This window comes from Pochonia chlamydosporia, chromosome 4 (assembly GCF_001653235.2).
Source record: "Pochonia chlamydosporia 170 chromosome 4, whole genome shotgun sequence".
Lineage (NCBI taxonomy): Eukaryota > Fungi > Ascomycota > Sordariomycetes > Hypocreales > Clavicipitaceae > Pochonia > Pochonia chlamydosporia.
This window is the reverse complement of record NC_035793.1, coordinates 3,762,865-3,783,468: the sequence shown is the minus strand read 5'-3', so window position 1 is coordinate 3,783,468 and position 20,604 is coordinate 3,762,865. Positions and strand designations below refer to the sequence as shown.

Here is a 20,604-nt window from a genome sequence, read left to right as displayed (position 1 = left end):
CAGACTGCACATGAGGGCGTTGCACCGAGCCAGTTCACACTTGAGCCCAGGGACTAATTGACATCTCGACTTTCATCAATCCACCTCGTCCTCCATCATCCATCCATCCATCGGCCAGACCCCGACCTTGCACGTCCATCGAAATCCACATGGTGCCCTTCTCCCGGCTGGGGGGTGCCGAGAACGAGCCTCTTCTCTGCCTCCCTTCTCCACCAACAGCCAGACATTGATTCGACTTGAGTCCAAATGCTAGAAAAGAAACCCTCTCATCGAACTCTGCCACAGTGAGCTTCCAAAGTCCCCCAGCCCACTCACACCAATTGCCCCGAACCCGATTGACCAGTTTCATCGCTTAGTGCTCGCTCTCGTCTCTGTCAGGGTCCTTTCTCAGTTTCCAAAGGCCGCCAGAGACCCATGGATTGACTCGACAACACCTGAGGCTCAGCCCAGTAAAGCTCCAGTGAGCTCCAGTTATTCAAACCTTACTCTTCCCAGCAGCTAAGCCTTCTGGCATTTTCCTACTGCCAACTCAAAAATCGCGGCAATCTTTTCAGCATATCCCAAAAGTCCCGCCACATTGAGACCAGTCGACGAATGGGTAAACAAGCCTTTTCCTGGCGCCATGGCTTCCCGCCCATGCCAAAGCACCCTTTGGAAAAATGTCATCATTGGCGTCATGAGAGACAGACATGGGTTGGTGGTGTGTGGAAATGGCGCCAATCTACTCAAGGGTCTCGCGACGGCACAACGTTGCCGACCCAAACAGAGCCGTTGAGTCGCTGACATTGACTCTGACCTGGCGACACACATAAAGATGCCTTGTTAGTCGAAGCTCTACGCCACCATTAAGTTGCCTGATGGCACCAAAATGGATCATCACTTATGCCTTCGGCATTGACTGTAAATTGATTTAGGGTTGTGCCCGGCAATACGGGGTCTCAACACAGATGATGATCCCATGTTATGTTAGTGAATGGGACAGTCCGGAGTGAGCGATGGGGAGGCGCTTCTGTTCGTTTTGGATACCCATCACTGGACGGCATTTCAAGCCGGAGCAGAGTCAGCTTTGGGATTCTGCATGAACGACTCATCGTTCATCTCATTTCACCTCCAACATCACAGCCTCAATACCTCATGGTCTGCCTGGAAACTGAAGAAATTTGCTGGGCGAACGAGCAGACCCAATGCCTGGTCTGGCGTGGAGAGGATTGCACCCGCAATCAACCAACACTTTGTCGATCTCGCCTCTTTTCAAAATCCTTACATCACTGTCTCCCTGGTTGTTACGCCAATTTCCCAAATGGCTCTGCCAATCGTGGGAACAAGAGTAAGCCTGCATGCAGTGTACCATGATTCTCTCGCACAGGCACGGAGTAAGCAAATATCAAATGGAACGTCCTGACCAACAGCTGCAAAAGTCGACCGAGGCACCGGAGATAATTTCGTGATGTTTGCATTGCGCCAATGGTTCGCACAGAGTCAGACAATCCATCAATTGCAAAATTGCAGGTGAAACCGTGTCCAGGCTGTTTTGTGTAACTCGGTCCCTGTTGCACTTTCACTCTTCTCGTGATAGTGGGCCACCGCCACAAAAAGCTTGGTGTTACGGTCCATCTGCTCGGGGAAGAGCTCTTTTTGGGCCATGCTTTGACGCAGGATGAGGAGACGAACAAGAAAAAACCATGGGAGCCTAGAGAACAGGAACACGGCACGTAGATTCACACACTTGGCAATTGGGAATCACAGCCCTGCGGCCAAGCTACCCAGAGCGAGGATAGCATTGGATAGGTTGCACAAACCAAACCCCCCTGCTCCTGAAGCCACCCCTCGGACGATAGCCGAAGCTGGCGCAGCTCCTCCGTTGCAACTCTGGTGGCCATACCATCAGAGGTCGCAGGGGGCGAGTTCGTTGTTGGTGGGCCGGCGACTTTCCATGTTTTGTCTCCCCACGGCCGTCTGAGGCACCACACCTAACAGAATGTACGCAAGTTCTGACGAGGCCTGGACCTTTCTCTTGGCCGCCAAAGACAGACCAAGAAGCAGCATCATGACAAAAGTGACAGCCGACGCGTGGACATGCACCCTTTTGAGCATGGGACGACGTAATTCAGATGATTCCCGCGTCTCCCTTCGCCTATTATGCATGCCTTCGTGACGGGCAAGACTAAGCTTAATTTGTTGTTTAGAGGGAACAAAGGTGTTCGCAGAGAAACCCTGACGATGACAGGCCTCAACGCCGCACAGATTTCAATCGGTGAGTAAAATGAGTGCGCAGGTAATAATATTGGTTCGATTTCTCCGACAATGCTCTTCGTCCAAACCACGTTTCCAGTGGCGCTGTCAACCTATTCTGTGCGCCAACAATCACATTCTGAATCACGTCGTGGGGAGGAGGAATCGGACAGGTCACTTATAAGGGAGCATATGCAACTCTGGTAATAATCGTGGATCGTCGATTAATTGGATACGTGATCGACTCACCCAGTTTGATACGCGACAGGGAAGCTCCTGGTGCAATTCATGTTAGAAGTCTTGGAGTATATGCCTACCCAATGAGCTTCCAAAAAAAAAAAAGCATCAAACTCTGAATACCGAAGCAACATGAGTTGAACAGGCTGCTCTTGGCGATCAATTCTGTACCCAAGGATGCTGCAGCACGATATATTTGGCTTCTCCCCTCCGGCCATTTATGCGCCAGGGATTGAAACCAACAATGATCCGTGCGCTGGTGGACTCTGCTTCAAACGATGTCATATTAATACTCAGAATGACAAGAAAACACATCATGTTACAGTACCCTCTGACATGAAATGAATCATTTCGAATCGGCCAGACACTCTGGCCCAACCCCAAGGACATCTGCGCCATGAACAAGAACCCAAAATTCAGTTATGCGCCGCCACCAATTTCGCAGGTAGTCAGTGCAGTATCCATTCATGTCATCCACCTCTGAATGCTCTGAATGCTCTGAATGCTCTGAATGCTCTGAATGCTCTGAATGCTCTGAATGCTCTGAATTCACATGGAAAATACCACGACAGTCAACGGCACCTACAACTGGCCAAGACAAAACTTGGCTCTTTTCTTGCATCCCGATGGAGAACAATCGGGATGCTCCGTTCCAAATCCTATGTACATGAATCCAAAAGCATGTCAGCCCAGCCGGGCCGCGGCGGCCTAGAGCAGCTGACACTGATGGCTGAAGGATGCAGGATTTTGTGTCCTTTTTACCAGTTTTGGACGCCGCCGTTTCTTAAAAAACTGAAATGCTGGTGATGAGTGGACGAGTGGGAGGCTGTTTCGGTGCCCACGTGTTGACAGATTCTACAGTGGCAGCATTTTGGTATTCTGGCTTCGGCTCAAGTGGCTTGCTCGCTAAACTGCCAGTTGACAGATCAATTGGGTTTGCGGGGAGTCTATTGAATTCCTCGGCTGTAGTAGACGTTTAAGTCACCGACGACTAAGGCCATTGAGCGCCTCAAATGTCGCGATTTTCGATCAATCTGATGCGCCAGTTCAAATGATGCATCATCTTCAGCTCCTGGAGCCACGCCAATCGTGATTGATGGAAAACATGCTTAAGGGTTAGGGTTACTTATCGATAGTACGAATCATGGGGAGGGTGTACCTAGTCCAGTCCGCCTTTTGCACCAATTGAAATGTCTGACTTGGCCGTTTTCCTCTCAGGGGGTGTGTATCGGTGTCATAACGTTTACATATTTCAATAATTCGCTTTCTTTCAACCACAGCACAAGCTCTATTGGGCGCATGGTCTAGGGGTATGATTTTCGCTTCGCATGTGAAAGGTCCGGGGTTCAATTCCCCGTGCGTCCAAATTTTTTGGATTTTTGCCGTTCCAAATTGTCAATTGCACGCATGGTCCTATATTTTTGGGTGCAGAAACTCTACTTGGATGTTACTGGAGTTTGACTGTTCGGAGGAGTTGTTTTCTAGCCTAAAGAGCGACAACAAATGTACAATGTATCCACGACCCAACGTGGAAAAATTCCTCGAGGCTCTCCGAACTCAATAACATGCAGCGGTGTGCCAATGATAGGGCAGTTATGTTCCGCCAAATGGTCAAATATTGAAGTATTTGGATTCATTTTATTTTTATATGTTCTCTCGCCAAATTTACACACCCATGACCTCTCTACTGACGGAATGCAACTTCCAGCCCGCGTTGTAGGGTAGCAGTTCTGGTGAAATTGAGGAAGGTGGTCCCCACCTGTGGCTTGCTCCCCTGACGTATTGCATAACTTACTGGGCAACTTGAACATGCAAACACCAAGCTACCAACATCATCCAGAACTTCTCCTTGACAACAGCAGATAACCCCCCCACGGCCCGGTCGCAATGCGCGCATTCACTCCCACAGATCACCATTTATAACCGTCAAGCCCTCTTGACAGATCTTAACCACCCAGCGATGCCCTCTCCAACCGACGATGAGACGCCATTTCCATCTCTGAGCCACGCCGCGACCTTCAACGTGTTTGGACGCTCCCATCTGTCTCCACAAGATGCGCACCTTTCGCCGCCCCGACGGGCACGCGATTTTGATGGCGATGGTACCGCTGAGATGCGAGGGATAGGCGGTGGCAGCGACAGAAGCAGAAGTCGTCGACGGAAGAGAGCATGGAAGAAGCTCATGTGGGTGAAGCAATCGTGTAGGTTATCCAGACAATCACAACTACACAACATCTCCCCACCCAACCATAGAAGGAAGAGCATTGTGCACGTACACGAATAGCTTACACCGCACCCACAGTCCCAGACAACTACACAGACCAAGCAACCTTTCTAGAAAATCTCCAACGAAACCCCCGCCTCAAACCGTACGACTTTTGGCCCCTCGTCGCCGACTCGACCGTCATCCTCCAACATGTCTGCTCCGTCACCATCTTTATTGTCTGCTTCGTAGAAATCTACCACGAGCGTGTTTCGCCTGTCTCTGTCGTCAGCTGGAGCAGCTTCGCCACCTTTGTAGGCTGGATCCTCTGGGAGCGCTGGGTGTCCGAAGAAGAAGACAAGGAAGACGAAGCCAACGCAGCGGCAGTTGCCTCTGCCGCCGCAACAGGAAACACAGCACCCGCCCCCGTCGTACGAACAGGCAGTGTACGACGACGAAATCGCGCTGGGAGCGTTAGAAGACCACCGCACCCGCTGAGAGTCGAGTCCCTACCGTCCAACATGTCGACCTCTGTGACGCCTTCGAGCGCCGCACAGTCGCCGGGAAACTCTGCAGCCAGCTCGACCACGAACCTTCATAGCAATGGGAGCGTTCCCAACGGCCGCCTCGCCCCATCTACATCTACAACATCGTCGCGACTAACCCCCAAGACCAGCAGCGAAGCCCTGCGCAACAACGAGCCGCTCGTGCCGCTTGACGAGAACCGCACCCACCAACGCCTCGGCACTATTAAGTCGGCGCTTCTCATCTGGTCTACGCTCCTGGGTCTTAGCCCCATCCTCAGATCGCTTACCGAGTCCACCAGCAGCGATAGCATCTGGGCCATATCATTCTGGCTGCTGGCCATCAATATCTTCTTCTTCGACTACTCGGGCGGCGTGGGCACCAAATTCCCCGCGTCGCTGTCCACGAATGCCGCGCTCATGGCGTCTACCGTGCTGGCAAGCCGTCTGCAAGAAACGGGACCAGTCTTTAGCTTAACACTCTTCAGCATCGAGGTGTTTGGGCTGTTCCCCGTATTTAGACGGCATATACGCCACCGCAGCTGGAAATATCACCTTTTACAGACTGTGATTCTCGTTGTGGGGTCCGGGTTCGGCGTGGGCATGGTTGTCGCGGCCGTCAAAGAGTGGAAGCAGCCGTGGAAGAGCGGCATCATGGGCATGATCTTCTCTGTCGTGACGGCCGCGCTGGCCACGGGCGGGTGTAGTTGGTGGTTGATTGGATTGCAAAAGTACAAGAATGAGATTAGGGGGCCTTGGGATCCTGCTCGGCCTATTATTATGAGTAGGACGAGGTGGGATGACAGATGAGCTCTACGACGGATAGCGTAATTCATAATATTGATAATAACATGACATGTACAGAGTACTCTGTGCCCAGCACTTGATAAGCTGTTTCGCTTGGCAATGGGTGGTGATTCTTTAGCGTTTACACTCACCGCTCCTATGAATATTAGAGCTGAGCGGTAAGCAATCATCTGAGGTACAATTCAAGTAGGGCAAGATGCTAAGCACCACCGCCTGTATGGGAACGATGACAACTCAATTTCACAACACGTCGAGGTCAACGTGTAAAACTTGACTTACACGTGTCCATGATGTTTGACATTTTCAGACTACCGTAAAATACGGGCTCACCATTCAATCACGACCCAAGACATTGCTGACGCATGCAGGCCGGGACGGATACAGAGTACCAGACGTGTATGCATGCCGAGCACGGTCATTTTCAACGCCTGCACACCGAGTAAGGTGTGGCTGGTTTTCGAAATATCATGCCACGACCAAGTTACATCCTGCAAATTACATAATCTCGGTTGAAGACATTGATATGAAATGAATCAAGGGAACCGAGGGGACGCCGGCAAGTTCAGACCGCATTCGTGGATGTAATCTGCAATCACAAGACCATGATATATCCGGCTGATGCAACACAGTCGCGGTTTGAAAAGTAAACACCACTCCGTTTAGCTCGACCAAAGCAAGGAGGAAAGAAAACAACACTTCTGATCAGGAAAGGTGCATACTGTAATTCCCCGCAAAAAAAGGGGTAAACCAGATCAAAAACATGTTTCCCATGTTGGCACAAAGTCTGGGAGACGGCGACTCAATTGGACGAGGTGTGGAATGCAGTCACAACGGTTTCGTCCAACAAAAAACAAAAAACATGGGGACGGACGTAAAATGAACCGTCAAGCCGCTAAAAAGGAATATACCACAGACAATCAATATTGTCTACTCCGGAAGTGTCACAGGCCTACCGTATGGCGGCCGTTTGCGACGATCTGAATGAAATATCCAACAGGATGACGCTGCTGTTGAGGGCAACTTTTCCTGATTTTATTCAGGAGCCACTGTCTCATACAGAAACAAAGGGCGGAGCCTAGGAACTTTTTAGACCTTGTCTGCCGCTGCAGCCAGAGCGGGAGGAAAGGCTTGTTTTCAATGTTCACTAGGCGCCGACGGCTGGCAAATGGGGCCAATGCTGCATGACTTGGACGGATCTCCTTGACGGACCGGCGCCACAAAGCTACCAGGGGCCATGATGAACAATGACCTGTCTTATTAAAAGCATGTTCGTGTTGCAGGTCCCAGGTCCAAGTGGGCAGTGCAACGATGGAGGTGTCATCTACCAGTATTGACCCTGTACGACATTTGGCTGACCTGGAAAAACATATCGGATAATACTCCCGTGTTCTGAACATGAATAGTAACATTGGGTCGTCACAAAAAGTCAGGCGTCGGGTGACAACGTGTGCTATCCACAGCACCCGCTCGGTCGGTCGTACAGGAAACAGCATGAACATACGGAGTACAGTATCATGAGCTGTGTTGTTATTCCCACTTCGTCTGCCTTGGTAGTTGGTGGATGACAGCATTAGCAGCGTCATGTCAGCGTCAGATGCAGTAGCCTGACGTCTGTGAAAGAGATCCTTCTGCTTCAGGCTGGCCGGGGGCGAACGAACATCTCGGTCACCTTCCAACAGTCTCGTCTCCACAGTTGTTCGTGAAGCAGGTTGACAGGGCTGTGATTGCCATGGGAGTTAGGTGGAGATTTGACCAGGGTTTCCCAGAGATGATGAGAGAAAGAGACAGCGGTCGAGCAGACAGCACTTGAAGAGCATGGATGAACAGACGGTACATGATGTAAATGTACAACTCCAGACCGGGACGTCGATGCCGACGATCAGCGAAACCACCATGCATGATGGTGGGCAGTTTAGTTGCTCGTGTTGGCTGTTTTCGTAACGCTTTCACTACTGGACCAAACTCCTGATGTTCTCTTGCTGGACGGGCTCGAGTTTAGTTGATACAAAACCCGGCAGTTTTTTTTGTCCTTACAATGGCCCATGGTCAAATTTGTGCTGAGCATGGCCACATGGTTTGAAATGGGAACATGAACAGAGGCTGCAGAAACCAGGGAAACAGAGTAACAGTTCCCTTTCTGCAGCAAGCCAACGAAATCAGCCACATTTGCTGGAGTACTGCCATGGCGCCAATAACACCAGAAATACGGAGTAAAAAAGGGAATTTGGGGACCAATTGTGAGGTCAGCAATGCAGCAAACGCCCGTAACACAAGACGGCTGAATCGATTTTACGCCGGCATTCAACTTGCGGTGGTTCAGCGAGCTCTGGCTGGTATGCAACCATCCAGAATCCAATCTGCCAGGCGAGACAGTCTGACCGGGGCCATCTTCAAAATGGCGCCGCCGCGACCAGCTCTTGGACCATGCCACGAAGGTGTCTTTGTTGTCTTTCTGGCGGCCAAATTACATTGGGAAATTAACGAATTTTCCCATCATGGCCCAATTGGGAGATGAGTTGTTTCGGCACGAACAGCGATTCCCATACCGAACCAGGCTCCAGAATAATTGAGCACCTTTTTTTGGATGTCGATAGCTGCGGTACCATGCACACGTCAAACTGAACACTGCCTGAGCTTTGAGTCTGAGCACTGTCCAACGCGGAGAGGGGAGATGGCCCGGAGTACTTGGGTGTTGTCCTTTTGCATAGGCGTGGTACAGAGGACTACTTGAGGGGATTGCGTGGCAAGGCGGCAAAAAATTCTTCTCTTCTCGAGGCTGACTATTGCTTGTGGCTGTACGGAGTGCTCAGAAGAGGAAATAATACTGGAGACTGCTTCTAAAGTTGGCACAAATGCAAAACGCCTTGGTAATGCCACTGGAGTCGAGCGTTGCTAGCCCAAAGTATGTGTATGTAGTGTACGTGAGTACGGAGTATGATGTCGCGTCGGATCATCGCCGTCGCCCTCAGCTTAGCACCAAGCTTCCCACCCACATCGGCGCCAGTGCCAGCTTGGGATGCTCTTTTGAGAGCCCAAGAGCCAGGAGGACCAGCAGGACCCAGCCGGGGTCAGTGACAAGAGAGATACTTCTCCCCCCCTTGGGGCCAATGAGGCAAGGCTCAAGGGGGCAAGACGCCACGCCTGGAGCCACGAATTGGAACAGTATTGCTTTGGCGTTGCCTTGGGGCCGTCGAGATTGAGGTGGTGAGTGGCCGGATCTAGGTCGTCCCCATGCAGGAGTGGCAAGCATGTTTCTTGTACCGTTGGCGTACCTGGAGCTCTTGATCTGGATGCAGGAAGTGGATGGAACATGGAAGGTTGTGTGGGCAGTCGACCAGCCAGTTGACTCGACCAGACTCGACACGACTAGCTTTGCAGCTTGGAGGAGCATGAGGAGGGAGGCTGTGGTGGAGCGGCCGACTCCCGGCTCCATCGACCATGTCTGGACTAAAAGAGACTTGACGAGATGGGATTGATGTGGTTTGATTGTCTGGTCGACAGCCAAAGCAAGGCATGGCGAGGCAAAGCAAAGCAAAGCAACCTTGCCTGTTCCTCCAGGGACCCCCATACGAAACCATCCCCAGATGTACCTCCCTGTTCCGGAGCTCGTATAGCTCCTTCCCGCTTGCTGTGGATGGTACAAGACAGCCCCTTTGCTGGTACCTGACCTGGCTGGGTTCTGGAGGTACTTCGCTTGGTACTTGTACCTTGTCCGGCTTCCAGTCAGCTCCAGTCGACGAGTCTGATCCAGTCTGCTTCCGTCTTGTTGTGAATACTCCGATGTGGAAGCTTGGGAACAGCTCTTGCCACCACTTTCTTAAAAAGCCCCTTTGCCGGCCCTCCTCTACATCAGAGCCTTCTCTTTCTCTTCTTCTTCTCCATCCCACTCGTGCTTCAATCAATCATCTCTGAGCAACGCATCAGCTGTCAATTCCTGTACATACTCGACCTACGTCTACGTACTCAACTACAGACCAACCCTCTTTTTCAAAATGAAGGCCACTTTCTTTACGCTCGCTGTTGCTGGCCTCGCTGCCGCTCAGAACCTCGACGGCGTTGCTCCTTGCGTCGTATGTTATCCTTGACTCCGTTACCTCTTTAACATTGCCATTCCACGTTCAATCGACTAATACATGTCTCTCCAGCGTTCCTGCATTGAGAAGGCACTCGGCGATGCTGGCTGCAAAGGTTCCACACAGGAGATTGCTGTCTGCGCCTGCAAGCCCGAGACCCAGGCCAAGCTTCTCGCTCCCGTCACTACCTGTGCCACCACCAACAAGTGCGACACCGCCGACCTCATCAAGGCTCAGTCCATCGCTGCTGAGCAGTGCAAGAAGCTCTCCACTGGTACCGGCTCTGGCTCTGCCACTGGATCTTCCACTGGCTCTGGCTCTGCCACCGGTTCTACCACTGGGGCCGGCTCTACCACTGCCAGCATGCCCACCCTTACCACTGGTACCGGCGGCGTTCCCACCAACAGCATGAACCAGACCACCTCTGGAGGTGCTACTGGTACCACCAAGGCTCCTACCACCTCTCAGGGCGGCTCTGGCACCACCACTGGCTCTGGCAGCAACCCCAGCTCCACTGGCGCCGCTGCCGGCGGCCCTGTTGTCGGTGCTCTCGCCGCCGTCCTCGCCGCTGCTTTCGCTCTGTAAGCAATTGCTTCATGGGAGGTGTTGACGCCTTGGACCCTGCCGACCGAGACGGGGCTGGGGTTGGAATTCCGAATGATAAATGAGTAATATGGGAAAATGGACACATGGAATCAAAAAAAGACACATGGAGTCTTTCTTGATATTCGCATAATGTAGTTCAATACTTCTGGACAACTAATTAATACCACACCTAATCAATCCGCTTAATACTGGTCATGTATACTGGTGAATGTCGTGTGCTGCGCTCTGACAGGGACAGCTGTAGATTCTTCTATTCTAGTCTACAATCCATATCCAAACTTGTTACCCCGTACTTGGAGTCGCCTTGTTCTCGGCTCTCGGCAGATCTAGATCGATTATCCAAGGCAATTGAGATGGTCGGTATCTAATATCCATAATCGCAGCATTAAGAAATAAGGTTTGTTTCCCCTGTTCGACATGTGTCGACCCGTCCGTAAGATCAAGATGGTATCCGCGCTGCTCGCTCAACTCGGCCAACCGCTGTCTCGCCTCTGCGGACGTCCCCATTGTGTCTGCCGAAAATATTGGCCGCAGCCCATCCAGCGTCTGAATCGGCCCAGACGTGGCCTCGTCCATGACACATTCCTTGGTCGGCAGAGGCACTGAATATCCAGGCGCGTCTCTCGCGAGCCACGTACCTCGAAACGCGCCCCATCCCTCATGTATATGTCCAAAACAATGAATACGCGGCCTCGCATCCGCAACCGCCTTGAATAGATAATCACACCCCGCGTGATTCGGCTGGCCCCACCTCCTCGAAATACCTGCCTCGTCCAACACGCCGTAGGGGGGACCATGGGTCATGGCGACGTCTACGCCCCGCGGTATGGCAAAGTCATGGGCGCCCGGGTACTGGAATGCCCAGCCGCCGTAGGTGGGTGTATACTGACTTGCGAAGACTTTGATGGCCGCGCCGTTTTGCAGTGTGAATTCATATGTGCCCTCTGTCAGGTAGTGGACTCCGTCTTTCTGAGCGTCCTGTACGATTTGGAGGACTGATTTGGCGGACTGCTTGAACTGGAGGTCTGAGGCGTAGGTGTCGTCGAGGGAGAGGTCGTGGTTTCCTGCGATGACTAGCTTCAGCGGTGCGTTTAGGGAGCGGAGCATGGAAAATGTGGTTTCGTATTCGAGGATGGTGCTGCGCTTGGTGAGGTCGCCGCAGTGGAGGACGAGGTCTGCCGCTGGTAGGGGATGTCTGTAGCCGGTGATGGCGGTGACGAGGTTGGCGGTTTGGAATTCATGCGGGTATGGTGGTGGGTGGGGAACCGTTGCGTGGGTGTCTGATATGATGAGGATGCGGGTTTTGATTCTTGACATGTTGATGGTGGTTGTGATGGTGAGAATGGTAGTGAGTTGCTGTGAAGATGTACATGTATAGATGGTGTTAGGCTGTCATGTGTGTTGTGTTGGTCTGCTGCCTGGAGGGATAACAGGGCTTTTTGGGGCGCAAAATAGACGAGAGATGCAAAATGCATAAACGCACTTTCTCGGAGAAATGAATATCTGACGGTAGGTTACACCTCAACGGAAGGATGCAGCTTCGATATCCAGGTTGACGGTCTATAAGTGAGATGTAGTCAATGGTGGGGCGGCATCTCCAGCTCCAATCCGTCCATGTCCATCACCGCCAGCCAACTCACCTCTCCCATCCATCCATCACCTTGACGTCAACCATACCCACGACCACAACTCTCCAGTCACGCACAAAAACCCATCGAGAATGGCCTCCGAAGCCCAAGACATATCCATGGAGTCGTCTCCCGCGCCGCCGACCGACGAACCCATGTACGGCGGCTACTCTCGCTTCGAAATCGAACTCGAAGTACGTCCCAATCCTCTCCTCAGCTCCCCCAGACCGCAAATCTAACAACTATAGTTTGTTCAATCCCTCGCAAATCCATTCTACCTAAACCACCTCGCCTCGCAAAAGCTCCTCACGCAACCCGCCTTCATCGCCTACCTCGCCTACCTCCAATACTGGACCAAACCACCGTACCTCAAATACCTAACCTACCCGGGCCCAACGCTCAAACACCTCGAGCTCCTACAAGAAGAGCGCTTCCGACAAGACATAATGAGTCCAGACCTAGTGCAAAAACTGGTAGAAGACGAGATGAAGGCATCAGTGCAATGGCACCGCACCGACTGATGCCTCATACCATTCCTCACGAACCGTTCACGAAAATGGCACGAATGTCAAGAATATGAAATAAAATCATCTAAACAGGCTAATCCGTACATTCGCTCCAAAACTCCATACCCAAATAAAACGCCTGGCAAAAAACCGCCTCAATTCTCTCTCCACCGATTCCCACAAGTCATACACTTGAAGAAACTCGTCATGGGCTCATCCGCACTCCGAATCTGGACCTGGAAAAATGCGGCCTCGTCGCCATCGCACCCATCGGCGGGGCACTGGGCGCGGCCCTTTTGCGCATTATCCCAGGCGCCCGGTCCGCCGAAGACGTCCTCCTTCTCTTTGCGCTCGAAGATGCGTCGCGAGAAGACGGGCTCGGTGATGGTGTGTTCAAAGGGACAGGTGCGGCATTCGAGACGGTTGGTGCGTTGGTTGGTGAGGGAGACGGTGAGGATGTTGGCGCATTGGGGGCAGACTGTCATTCTGTTAGCATTTGGTTGTGCGGCTGGGCTGGGTTCGGTTGTGGTGCGTACAGAGCAGCATGGTGGGATTTGTCTGGAGATGTGTATATAGATGGTGCGTAGAATCAAGTCGCTGGGATAGAATGGCTGTGTGTAGACTATGCGTTTGTCGCGAATCGAAAAAGTTGTATCCTGAAGTCGTGAATGACGAAAAAGTTCAATGGCACAAATTCAATGGTGGGGTCCGAAAATGGAAGCTCCCTGCGTCACGAATGGCTGACTGATGCACAGCCAGGCTGCATCATGCACCAGCCAGTGCCCGTGCCCGTGCCTGGTTACAGCACAGCACATCTGCCGTCTCGCAACCGCCTGCACTGGCCGTTGAACCACCAGTTGACCTCAGTAAGCTGATTTGACCCTTGACCCCTCCAGCCTCCAGACTCCGCCGCATCTGCCCCTCCAAACACCAATCCATCACCAACCTCACTCTCACACCACCACATACTCAAGCACATATCCTACCTACAAACCACAATCATGGCCGCCGAAGAAGAACACGAGGTAAATTCTCAACCCCCACTCAAGAGCAACACAATCTAATCCCCAAAAGGGCGCCTCCACCAAAGAAATCCTCATCGAAGCCTGCCGCCGCAACAACACCGACCTCCTCACCGAAATCCTGCAAGGCAAACCTGACGCCGAAATAACCGCCCTCCTAAACAACACGACCACCGTAATGGGGAACCATCTCTACCACGAAGCTGCCTCCCGCGGAAACTGTAAATCCCCCATCCTCCACGAACACACTTCCAAAGACAGACACACTCTCAAAGACAAACAAACACTCTACCTCATACTAACACATGCAGACGAAATCATAGACCTCCTCCTCGACCAACCCTCCTTCGAATGCGACCCCCTCAACCGCCAAGAAGGCGACACCCCCCTCCACACCGCAATCCGCTGGCTCAACGCCGAACCTCCCGCCCAGCGCGCCTTTGGCAAAGCCCTCATCGAGATGATGCTCGAGGCGGGATCCAACCCGCGCGTCAAGAACAAAGGTGGCCTGACGGCGCTGCAGCTCGTGGACCCCAGAAACACAGAGCTACGGGAGCTGATTCAGCAGCACGAGTATACGAACCAGAATGCGGGTGACTTCATTGTGGTGGACGAGCCGGCGGCGAAGAATAACAACAACCATGTTGTGGATGAGAGTGACGAGGACGCCGAGTTCAGTGGGAGTGATGATGAGGAGAGGGCGGAGTGGGAGCGGAGGAGAAAAGAAAAGAAGAGGGCATAGAACCGACGTTAAATCGTTGGTATGATCGTTTTTCTTATTGATTGGTGGCGTTGCTTTTTGAGCCTGGGATTTTTCGCAGCATGAGAGGAGGTACTTACATGTCATTCAGCCATCTGTTAAGCGCTGGACAAGCTGGCGGCAAGTAGACATCTTATTACTAAAGCATAACATTTTTACAAAGGATATTCGTATAAAGTGAAACAATAGGGTATATAATTCTAGGTTCTGTTTCCATGTTGCAACCCGTGTCCTCGTTCGTCGTAATTCATTCCGTCCGTCCACGTCATCATCCCAAGTTGCCAGCGCCACGGTTACAATGACCACATACAAAACCATCCGAAATCTGCTCAAACCATGACAAGGAATCCCACAAGTGAGGCCAACAAGGCAACCGTTAGTCCGTTCGATGGCTTCAATCCGCCAGCTGCTCCCTTGTCAGCTTCAATATAAGCGACATCCCTAAGCAGTCTAATGGACCGTTTTGACAAGCTGCCACCACTCGCCAGCTCTGATAATTCTTTGCCAAGCTGCCGTAAAATATTAGTCGATCGGCCAGATGGACACATGACCACTTCCCAGCCACCTCCCTTGGGAATGATAAAGGTAGACTGTTGGTCGTCGAAAGCAAAGCTATATGCGTCGGGGCAGACGGATTTGACAGCCTTGCTGTAACCTGATGGCTTGCAAATATTCGGGTCGTGATATTTTCCGACACAGCAATCCTTGTCTGAACCGCTTGCTGCACACGCACTGTTGCAAGGCGAAAATGCCGGTCGCTGGATGTTGTCGTCGGGATATGGGTATACACCATCCCCAGGCTTAGTGGGGGGAAAGGCGAGATTCGGCCACGGGCACCAGTTTTCTACACTTTGATTGGTTTCTTCTGGTTCCCAGGGGACGGGAAATGTAGAGTTGGCATAAAATGTACCCGTTTTGGCACTGCTGAAGAGCCATCCTGCCGTGGCGATGCAAGCGCAGTTTGTCAGGTTTGGGGGGATATATGTGGTGTTCTTGGCAGGGATGTAGTTGATTCCCATGGGGAGATTGTAGCCATCCACTAAAGATATATCGTAGAATGTTTGCATCCCAGTGACTCCTCCGGCAAGATTGAATTCTGCAAGAGTTGCAGGAGTTGCTCCCTACAGAGAATATTAGCATGAGGAGAGACTCTACCATACAACACATAACTTACGCTAAACTCGCAGTCCAGTTTAGAAAAGCAGTCTCCGGTTTTGCAAGCACATGATTCCCCGTTGACAGTACAATTCGTCCTGCCCCAAACTCGACCCTGCCAATCTGGTGCAACCCATAATGTCTTGTTCTTTCCAGGTGCCAGTTCAAACCCTCCTGTTCCCGGACCGGTACCAGACTGGGTGGCAATGCCTGGCCAGATTGTAGTCTCGCATTTGTTGGTTACAACAAGTGGTATCTTGCCTTCCCAATCTTCAGGCGGACCTCTTTTCGCAGGAATATTTCGTTTTGTGTAGCGAAAGAATTCTGCCTGCCAATGCTCATTCCCGTGCGCCGGTCCTCCCAAGTGAGCCGCTGGAACGAGCGATCCAAAGGTAACAAAGATGAGCAACAGTCGATTCATGGAATATTGGGACCGAGCTTTTGCAGTTGTGGCTTGTAGTGACGTGACCATTGCTCCCTTGCTGAACAGTGTTGGTGGTAGCTAAGCTTCGGTGGTGTATGTGGTTGTAAGAGCAAGAAGCAGAGGCACGTAGTCGTGGTGAAGTTCACGGAAATCGTAATTCGCGTTATAAGAGACTCGAAATGACCATCTCGCTCCGTCTGATAAGAGTTGAATTGCCCCGGATGCAAGATGACGAGTGCTCCGAGAAACCAAAAGTTCGCAACCAGGCCCCTCAAGTTAGGAATAAATCTCAAGATGGGACGCTTTCCCCCCAGCCTCTGAAATTGGCTTCTTTCGTTGCCACTAACAAACCGGATTTGGCCCCTGCCCAGGTAGTCAAAAGCCACCGGATGTCGATACTAGAAGGATAGAAAGTTGGCTATGACAAGTCTGGGATAGGCTTCCTGTCAAAGCTTACGACGTCCAGACGCAAAGAATGTTCAAACAAGGAGAAGGTATTGCGAGCTGTAGCGAAGACAAGACTGCTAAAAGGTAATTTGGAAGTGATAAAGCATACAAAGTTCAAAGGGAGCCTGTCCAGCAGGATAACAGGATAATCTGCTTGTGAAATGAGAGGGTGAAGAACAGGCGCTTGTGGTCCTGCATGACCAAGAACAAGAATTGGACCAGCTTCTTCTTGTCATAGTGAAGGTATGACGCAGGAGCGACTGGCTGTCATGTTCCCATTTGGCAATCGAGACAGGGACCAGGAACGGCCAGCCCCACCAGACCATGCAGACCATGCTTCCCTCCATCCACAGCCGCTGGGCGCATTTCTTGCTTGCCTGGCGCCTGGCTTCCTGTGTGCCTTCCATCCATCCACTTGCAATACCTGACATATCCAGCTCCCACATCCAACCCCAACCCTCCATCTCATCACTACCTCTTGGGGCCAACTAAACGCCACACTCTGCCACATCTCGATGACAACCAAGTCCAGAATGGGCACATGTAGTTATCATGTACCTGCTCCAATGGTTGTCTTACATCCAAACAACCAGCATAACCAAGTCAGAGACATCCATGTCTCCAAGGCCAGCTCGCTGAATCCCTCGCTTTGTGCCCAAACGGAAGGCAATGCATAAGGTCAACGTCAATCGCTTTGTCTATAAAAGTTGCTTTCCATTTATGGCCTATGTTCATAAAACACGTACCCGTCTCTCCCACTCATGAACAAATACCAGGCTCCAGAATATGCTTTGTGAAAAAGTCTCCCCTTGATCCTCTCCAGCTTCATTTTTAAAAGACACGTCCAGTGGTGTTTGTAGCCCAACTGATCCTGTCCCGTAGTCGACAGACCAAAACGTCCACCAAGCATTTCGTTAATCCCACACATCTCCACATCATCCGTAATTCCGTAGTCATTGTCCTCCATTAGCACGCTGAATATTTTTGCTAGGTATCATTTAGTCCAACTCAAGATGTAACGTCCCCCGCTCTAGTGAGAAAATTGATCGACGACGTCGCCATATTCTTCTCCGCTTCTTTTGCTCCCATTTGGTGTTTATCTAAAGCGAGCTCTGCATCTGCCCATGACTTCACCTTGGCACACCAATTCGGCGCTGAATTCTGAACCGTCTAGGGTCAAGTAGATATCAAAGTAAACACGGTAAAAAGTGCCTTGGGGAGTGTCCATGCGCTCAAAGTCCTTTTCGAGGTTCTTGCGCGAGAGATCAGATGTGAGAGTGACTACCTCCTTGATTCCTACGGACTAGTTAGCGAAAAGCACCCTCATCATAGCCTCTGTGACAGTTCATGGCTCAAACTTACGAGGATCCTTGGTGTATTCGGGGCACACATCATCATCACAGGCGTACAACACATCTTCGTACATAAGAGTTGCGCCGGGAGCAACCTGTCGGAAGAATGAAACCTTGACTGGTTCGCCGTTCTTGACCTTTTGGCCCTTCTGCACAAAGATTTGGCGGGTAAATTTGCATCGATCCTTTCCGTCCAACGAGGGAACACGGTATGCCTCGGGATGATAACCTTCTTTGAATGGCTGGAGAGTGGCCATGAGGTAGTGGCGACGAGCAACACGGTGTGTAATGATTCGCTCCGTAATACCAGCAGTTACAGCACCCTTGACAATGGCCGCCACCGAGTCCATGGGTCGAACGACCTTGGACTGGAACTGTGGGGGAACGTGCAGCTTAATCTGCTGGAAGAGGTACTCGGATGCACCGAAACCACCAACAACCAAAATGTTCTGCAGCGTTCGGTTTTGCGCTTGAATTGCAATAATCTGGTTTCGGACCAACTCGAGAATGCGGTTGACGACAGGTTCGAAGCATTGCAGAATTTCCTCGTTGGTAAAGGTCATGTAACCTTCTTCGATGCCGGCCTCAGGGAATTCGGCTTCGATACCGACGTCGACGGCCCACTTCTGTCCATTGTTTCTGAAATCAGCCTTGATTCTGTTCTCAAAGTCCATGATGCACTTGGCGTAGACTCGGCCGGCCGTCTTGGAGCCGTCTGGCAGCTTCATCTTTCTGATCTTGGTTCGGAGAATGTTGCTAAAATTGCGATTCAAAGCAGTAGAACCGCAAGAGTCTCCAGATCCGGCGGTACATTCGGCAACAGTGAATGGATTCTCCTCTTCGACTTCGTATGCGATCAAATCAACAGTACCACCACCGCAATCCACAATGAGGACGGCATCATGGACCTTGAGGTTCAGGAGACCAGTCTTGGAGCAGAAGAGGGCAGCAGCCTCAGGTTCTGAAACCAAGGTCAGGCGGTTATCGTTCTCATCGCGGAGGAAACCGGCCTGGATAGCGGCAGCTCGAGTAGCGGCTTTACCAGCATCGTTCCAAATAGCAGGGACTGTCAGATAATATCGAATGTTGCGCTCCTCACGGTTGAACACTTCACCCAGAGTCTTCTGCAGGGCTGATCGCATTGCTTGCCGAAGCTTGAACAGGTAGTCTGCAGCAACATCGATCTCAGACTTGCCAGGTGGCAGAGGCGGAAGGTTGATAGGGTCGATATATGTGTTTCCGCTGAGCATAAGTTGCAACTTGAACCACTCCACCTTTTGAACTCCTGGCTTGGGATAGCCGGTGGGCGCCAATGCATCAGCGATATCTGGACCCCATCCTACAACTTTCTGATACTGATCGTAATAAAGAACTGTCGGAATCTGCGTCACGAGTTTGTGTTAGTTTAGGGAATCCACATCAATATTGGCCATTTTCATGCAATGAGTCGCACCTTTTGCTTGGTATATGACCCCGCACCTGGCCATTCCGTAATAATATCTTCTTTTGCTTCGTTGTTCGTAGCAAAAGCGAAGGCGACTCCGGAGAATGTGGTACCCTACAGGCGATTACGCGTCAGCATCACATCCATGCAGTAGCTCCCAATGGCTAACATAAAGTTCAAAGTCGCAGCGCATGATGCTGCTGGGCCTGCCTGACTTACAAAATCAATACCAACAATGAGCTGAGCTTTGCTCTTGCTGGCGCCCTCAACCTCAGCAGCGGGGTTGTTGGGCCGCTGAAACTGTTGCGCAATAGGACCGCCTTGAGGGGGCGGGGGGCCAGGAGGATAACCTTGCTGACCGCCAAAACCTGGAGGAGGACCGCCAGGACCGCCCTGAGGAGGGCCGCCCATGGGAGGGGGACCTTGGCCCATGGGAGCCATATTTGGAGGAGGATATCCGACCGGTGCGCCGGTGTTGATGGGAGGAGGACCTCCAACCATTTGGCTTGGCGGGGTACGATTGCTGCCCTGGTGAGGAGAGGTTCGATCACCGGGACCGCCTGGGGGACCACCAGGAGGATAGTTTGCCGTGTAGCTCGGCGGGCGATTGCCAGCAGATGGGTGATTCATTGGGAGACTGGAGGTCGACGACGAGGCGCCGATGGGCGGCGTCTGTCCTGGAAGAGGGACTTGGTGTTGAGGTATTTGGATTTGACCAGGAGGAGGGGTATTGGTACTGGCGGGCGGGACCCCGTCTGTGGTCTGTATGCTGGCGGTTGACTTGCGTTTTCCGAACCCGAAGCCTTTGAAGCGGGAGTTCATAGAACTCATATGGAAGGAAGGGAAGGGAAAGAGGTAAATAAGGCGGCGGAGGAGAAGAAGTCAGAAAAAGGACTGGAACGAAAGGACCGAGCAAGGACTGGGTTGGTAGGGCTCGGTAAGGCAGAGTGGCAGACACGAGCACGACCACTTGACGAGCAGGACCAGGACGGTTTTTGGAAACAGACGAACGGGACAAGAGGGGACCAGACCAGAGATCAGACAGAACACGCTCAGCAGCCGCAAGCCAGGATTGGGGGGGCGGCGGCGAGAAGCGACTGCGAACAGAGAGATTGAGGAGGCTCGAGTGCTTTCCTTCTGGAGTCGAGTCGGGTCAGAAATTAGCAGCACAGGGTAGAATGGGG

General features: G+C 51.9%; 9 protein-coding genes and 1 non-coding gene across 10 annotated transcripts; 5 read left to right on the top strand and 5 right to left on the bottom strand.

Moving 5' to 3' along the window:
- The first annotated feature begins 3,762 nt into the window (after positions 1 to 3,762).
- Positions 3,763 to 3,834, top strand: VFPPC_17286. Its single transcript has one exon. It is a non-coding gene; the product is annotated as a tRNA-Ala (tRNA).
- Positions 3,835 to 4,429: 595 nt separating this feature from the next.
- VFPPC_08530 (phosphatidylinositol N-acetylglucosaminyltransferase) lies at positions 4,430 to 6,006 on the top strand (the record flags this gene model as incomplete). The annotated part of the gene is made up of 2 exons (XM_018287220.1): positions 4,430 to 4,670; positions 4,772 to 6,006. 2 exons carry the CDS (start codon positions 4,430 to 4,432, stop codon positions 6,004 to 6,006), a joined length of 1,476 nt encoding a protein of 491 aa, XP_018144155.1.
- Positions 6,007 to 9,995: 3,989 nt separating this feature from the next.
- Positions 9,996 to 10,661, top strand: VFPPC_08529 (hypothetical protein; the record flags this gene model as incomplete). The annotated part of the gene is made up of 2 exons (XM_018287219.1): positions 9,996 to 10,073; positions 10,149 to 10,661. The coding sequence occupies 2 exons, from the start codon at positions 9,996 to 9,998 to the stop codon at positions 10,659 to 10,661; spliced, it is 591 nt and encodes a 196-aa protein (XP_018144154.1).
- Positions 10,662 to 10,964: 303 nt separating this feature from the next.
- VFPPC_08528 (Ser/Thr protein phosphatase family protein) lies at positions 10,965 to 11,999 on the bottom strand (the record flags this gene model as incomplete). The annotated part of the gene is made up of 1 exon (XM_018287218.1): positions 10,965 to 11,999. One exon carries the CDS (start codon positions 11,997 to 11,999, stop codon positions 10,965 to 10,967), a length of 1,035 nt encoding a protein of 344 aa, XP_018144153.1.
- Positions 12,000 to 12,402: 403 nt separating this feature from the next.
- On the top strand, positions 12,403 to 12,831 carry VFPPC_16114 (mediator of RNA polymerase II transcription subunit 31; the record flags this gene model as incomplete). The annotated part of the gene is made up of 2 exons (XM_018293867.1): positions 12,403 to 12,504; positions 12,559 to 12,831. 2 exons carry the CDS (start codon positions 12,403 to 12,405, stop codon positions 12,829 to 12,831), a joined length of 375 nt encoding a protein of 124 aa, XP_018144152.1.
- Positions 12,832 to 12,971: 140 nt separating this feature from the next.
- VFPPC_16113 (Zinc finger, TFIIS-type) lies at positions 12,972 to 13,362 on the bottom strand (the record flags this gene model as incomplete). The annotated part of the gene is made up of 2 exons (XM_018293866.1): positions 12,972 to 13,294; positions 13,353 to 13,362. The coding sequence occupies 2 exons, from the start codon at positions 13,360 to 13,362 to the stop codon at positions 12,972 to 12,974; spliced, it is 333 nt and encodes a 110-aa protein (XP_018144151.1).
- Positions 13,363 to 13,817: 455 nt separating this feature from the next.
- VFPPC_14423 (ankyrin repeat-containing domain-containing protein) lies at positions 13,818 to 14,580 on the top strand (the record flags this gene model as incomplete). Its single annotated transcript, XM_018292192.1, has 3 exons — positions 13,818 to 13,841; positions 13,891 to 14,059; positions 14,150 to 14,580. The coding sequence occupies 3 exons, from the start codon at positions 13,818 to 13,820 to the stop codon at positions 14,578 to 14,580; spliced, it is 624 nt and encodes a 207-aa protein (XP_018144150.1).
- A 347-nt stretch (positions 14,581 to 14,927) lies between these two features.
- On the bottom strand, positions 14,928 to 16,225 carry VFPPC_08526 (thaumatin family protein; the record flags this gene model as incomplete). The annotated part of the gene is made up of 2 exons (XM_018287217.1): positions 14,928 to 15,719; positions 15,773 to 16,225. 2 exons carry the CDS (start codon positions 16,223 to 16,225, stop codon positions 14,928 to 14,930), a joined length of 1,245 nt encoding a protein of 414 aa, XP_018144149.1.
- A 370-nt stretch (positions 16,226 to 16,595) lies between these two features.
- VFPPC_16112 (hypothetical protein) lies at positions 16,596 to 17,088 on the bottom strand (the record flags this gene model as incomplete). Its single annotated transcript, XM_022428994.1, has 2 exons — positions 16,596 to 16,849; positions 16,890 to 17,088. 2 exons carry the CDS (start codon positions 17,086 to 17,088, stop codon positions 16,596 to 16,598), a joined length of 453 nt encoding a protein of 150 aa, XP_022284415.1.
- Positions 17,089 to 17,720: 632 nt separating this feature from the next.
- VFPPC_08525 (Hsp70 family protein) lies at positions 17,721 to 20,251 on the bottom strand (the record flags this gene model as incomplete). Its single annotated transcript, XM_018287216.1, has 4 exons — positions 17,721 to 17,920; positions 17,987 to 19,358; positions 19,430 to 19,534; positions 19,640 to 20,251. The coding sequence occupies 4 exons, from the start codon at positions 20,249 to 20,251 to the stop codon at positions 17,721 to 17,723; spliced, it is 2,289 nt and encodes a 762-aa protein (XP_018144147.1).
- Between the last annotated feature and the right edge of the window lie 353 nt (positions 20,252 to 20,604).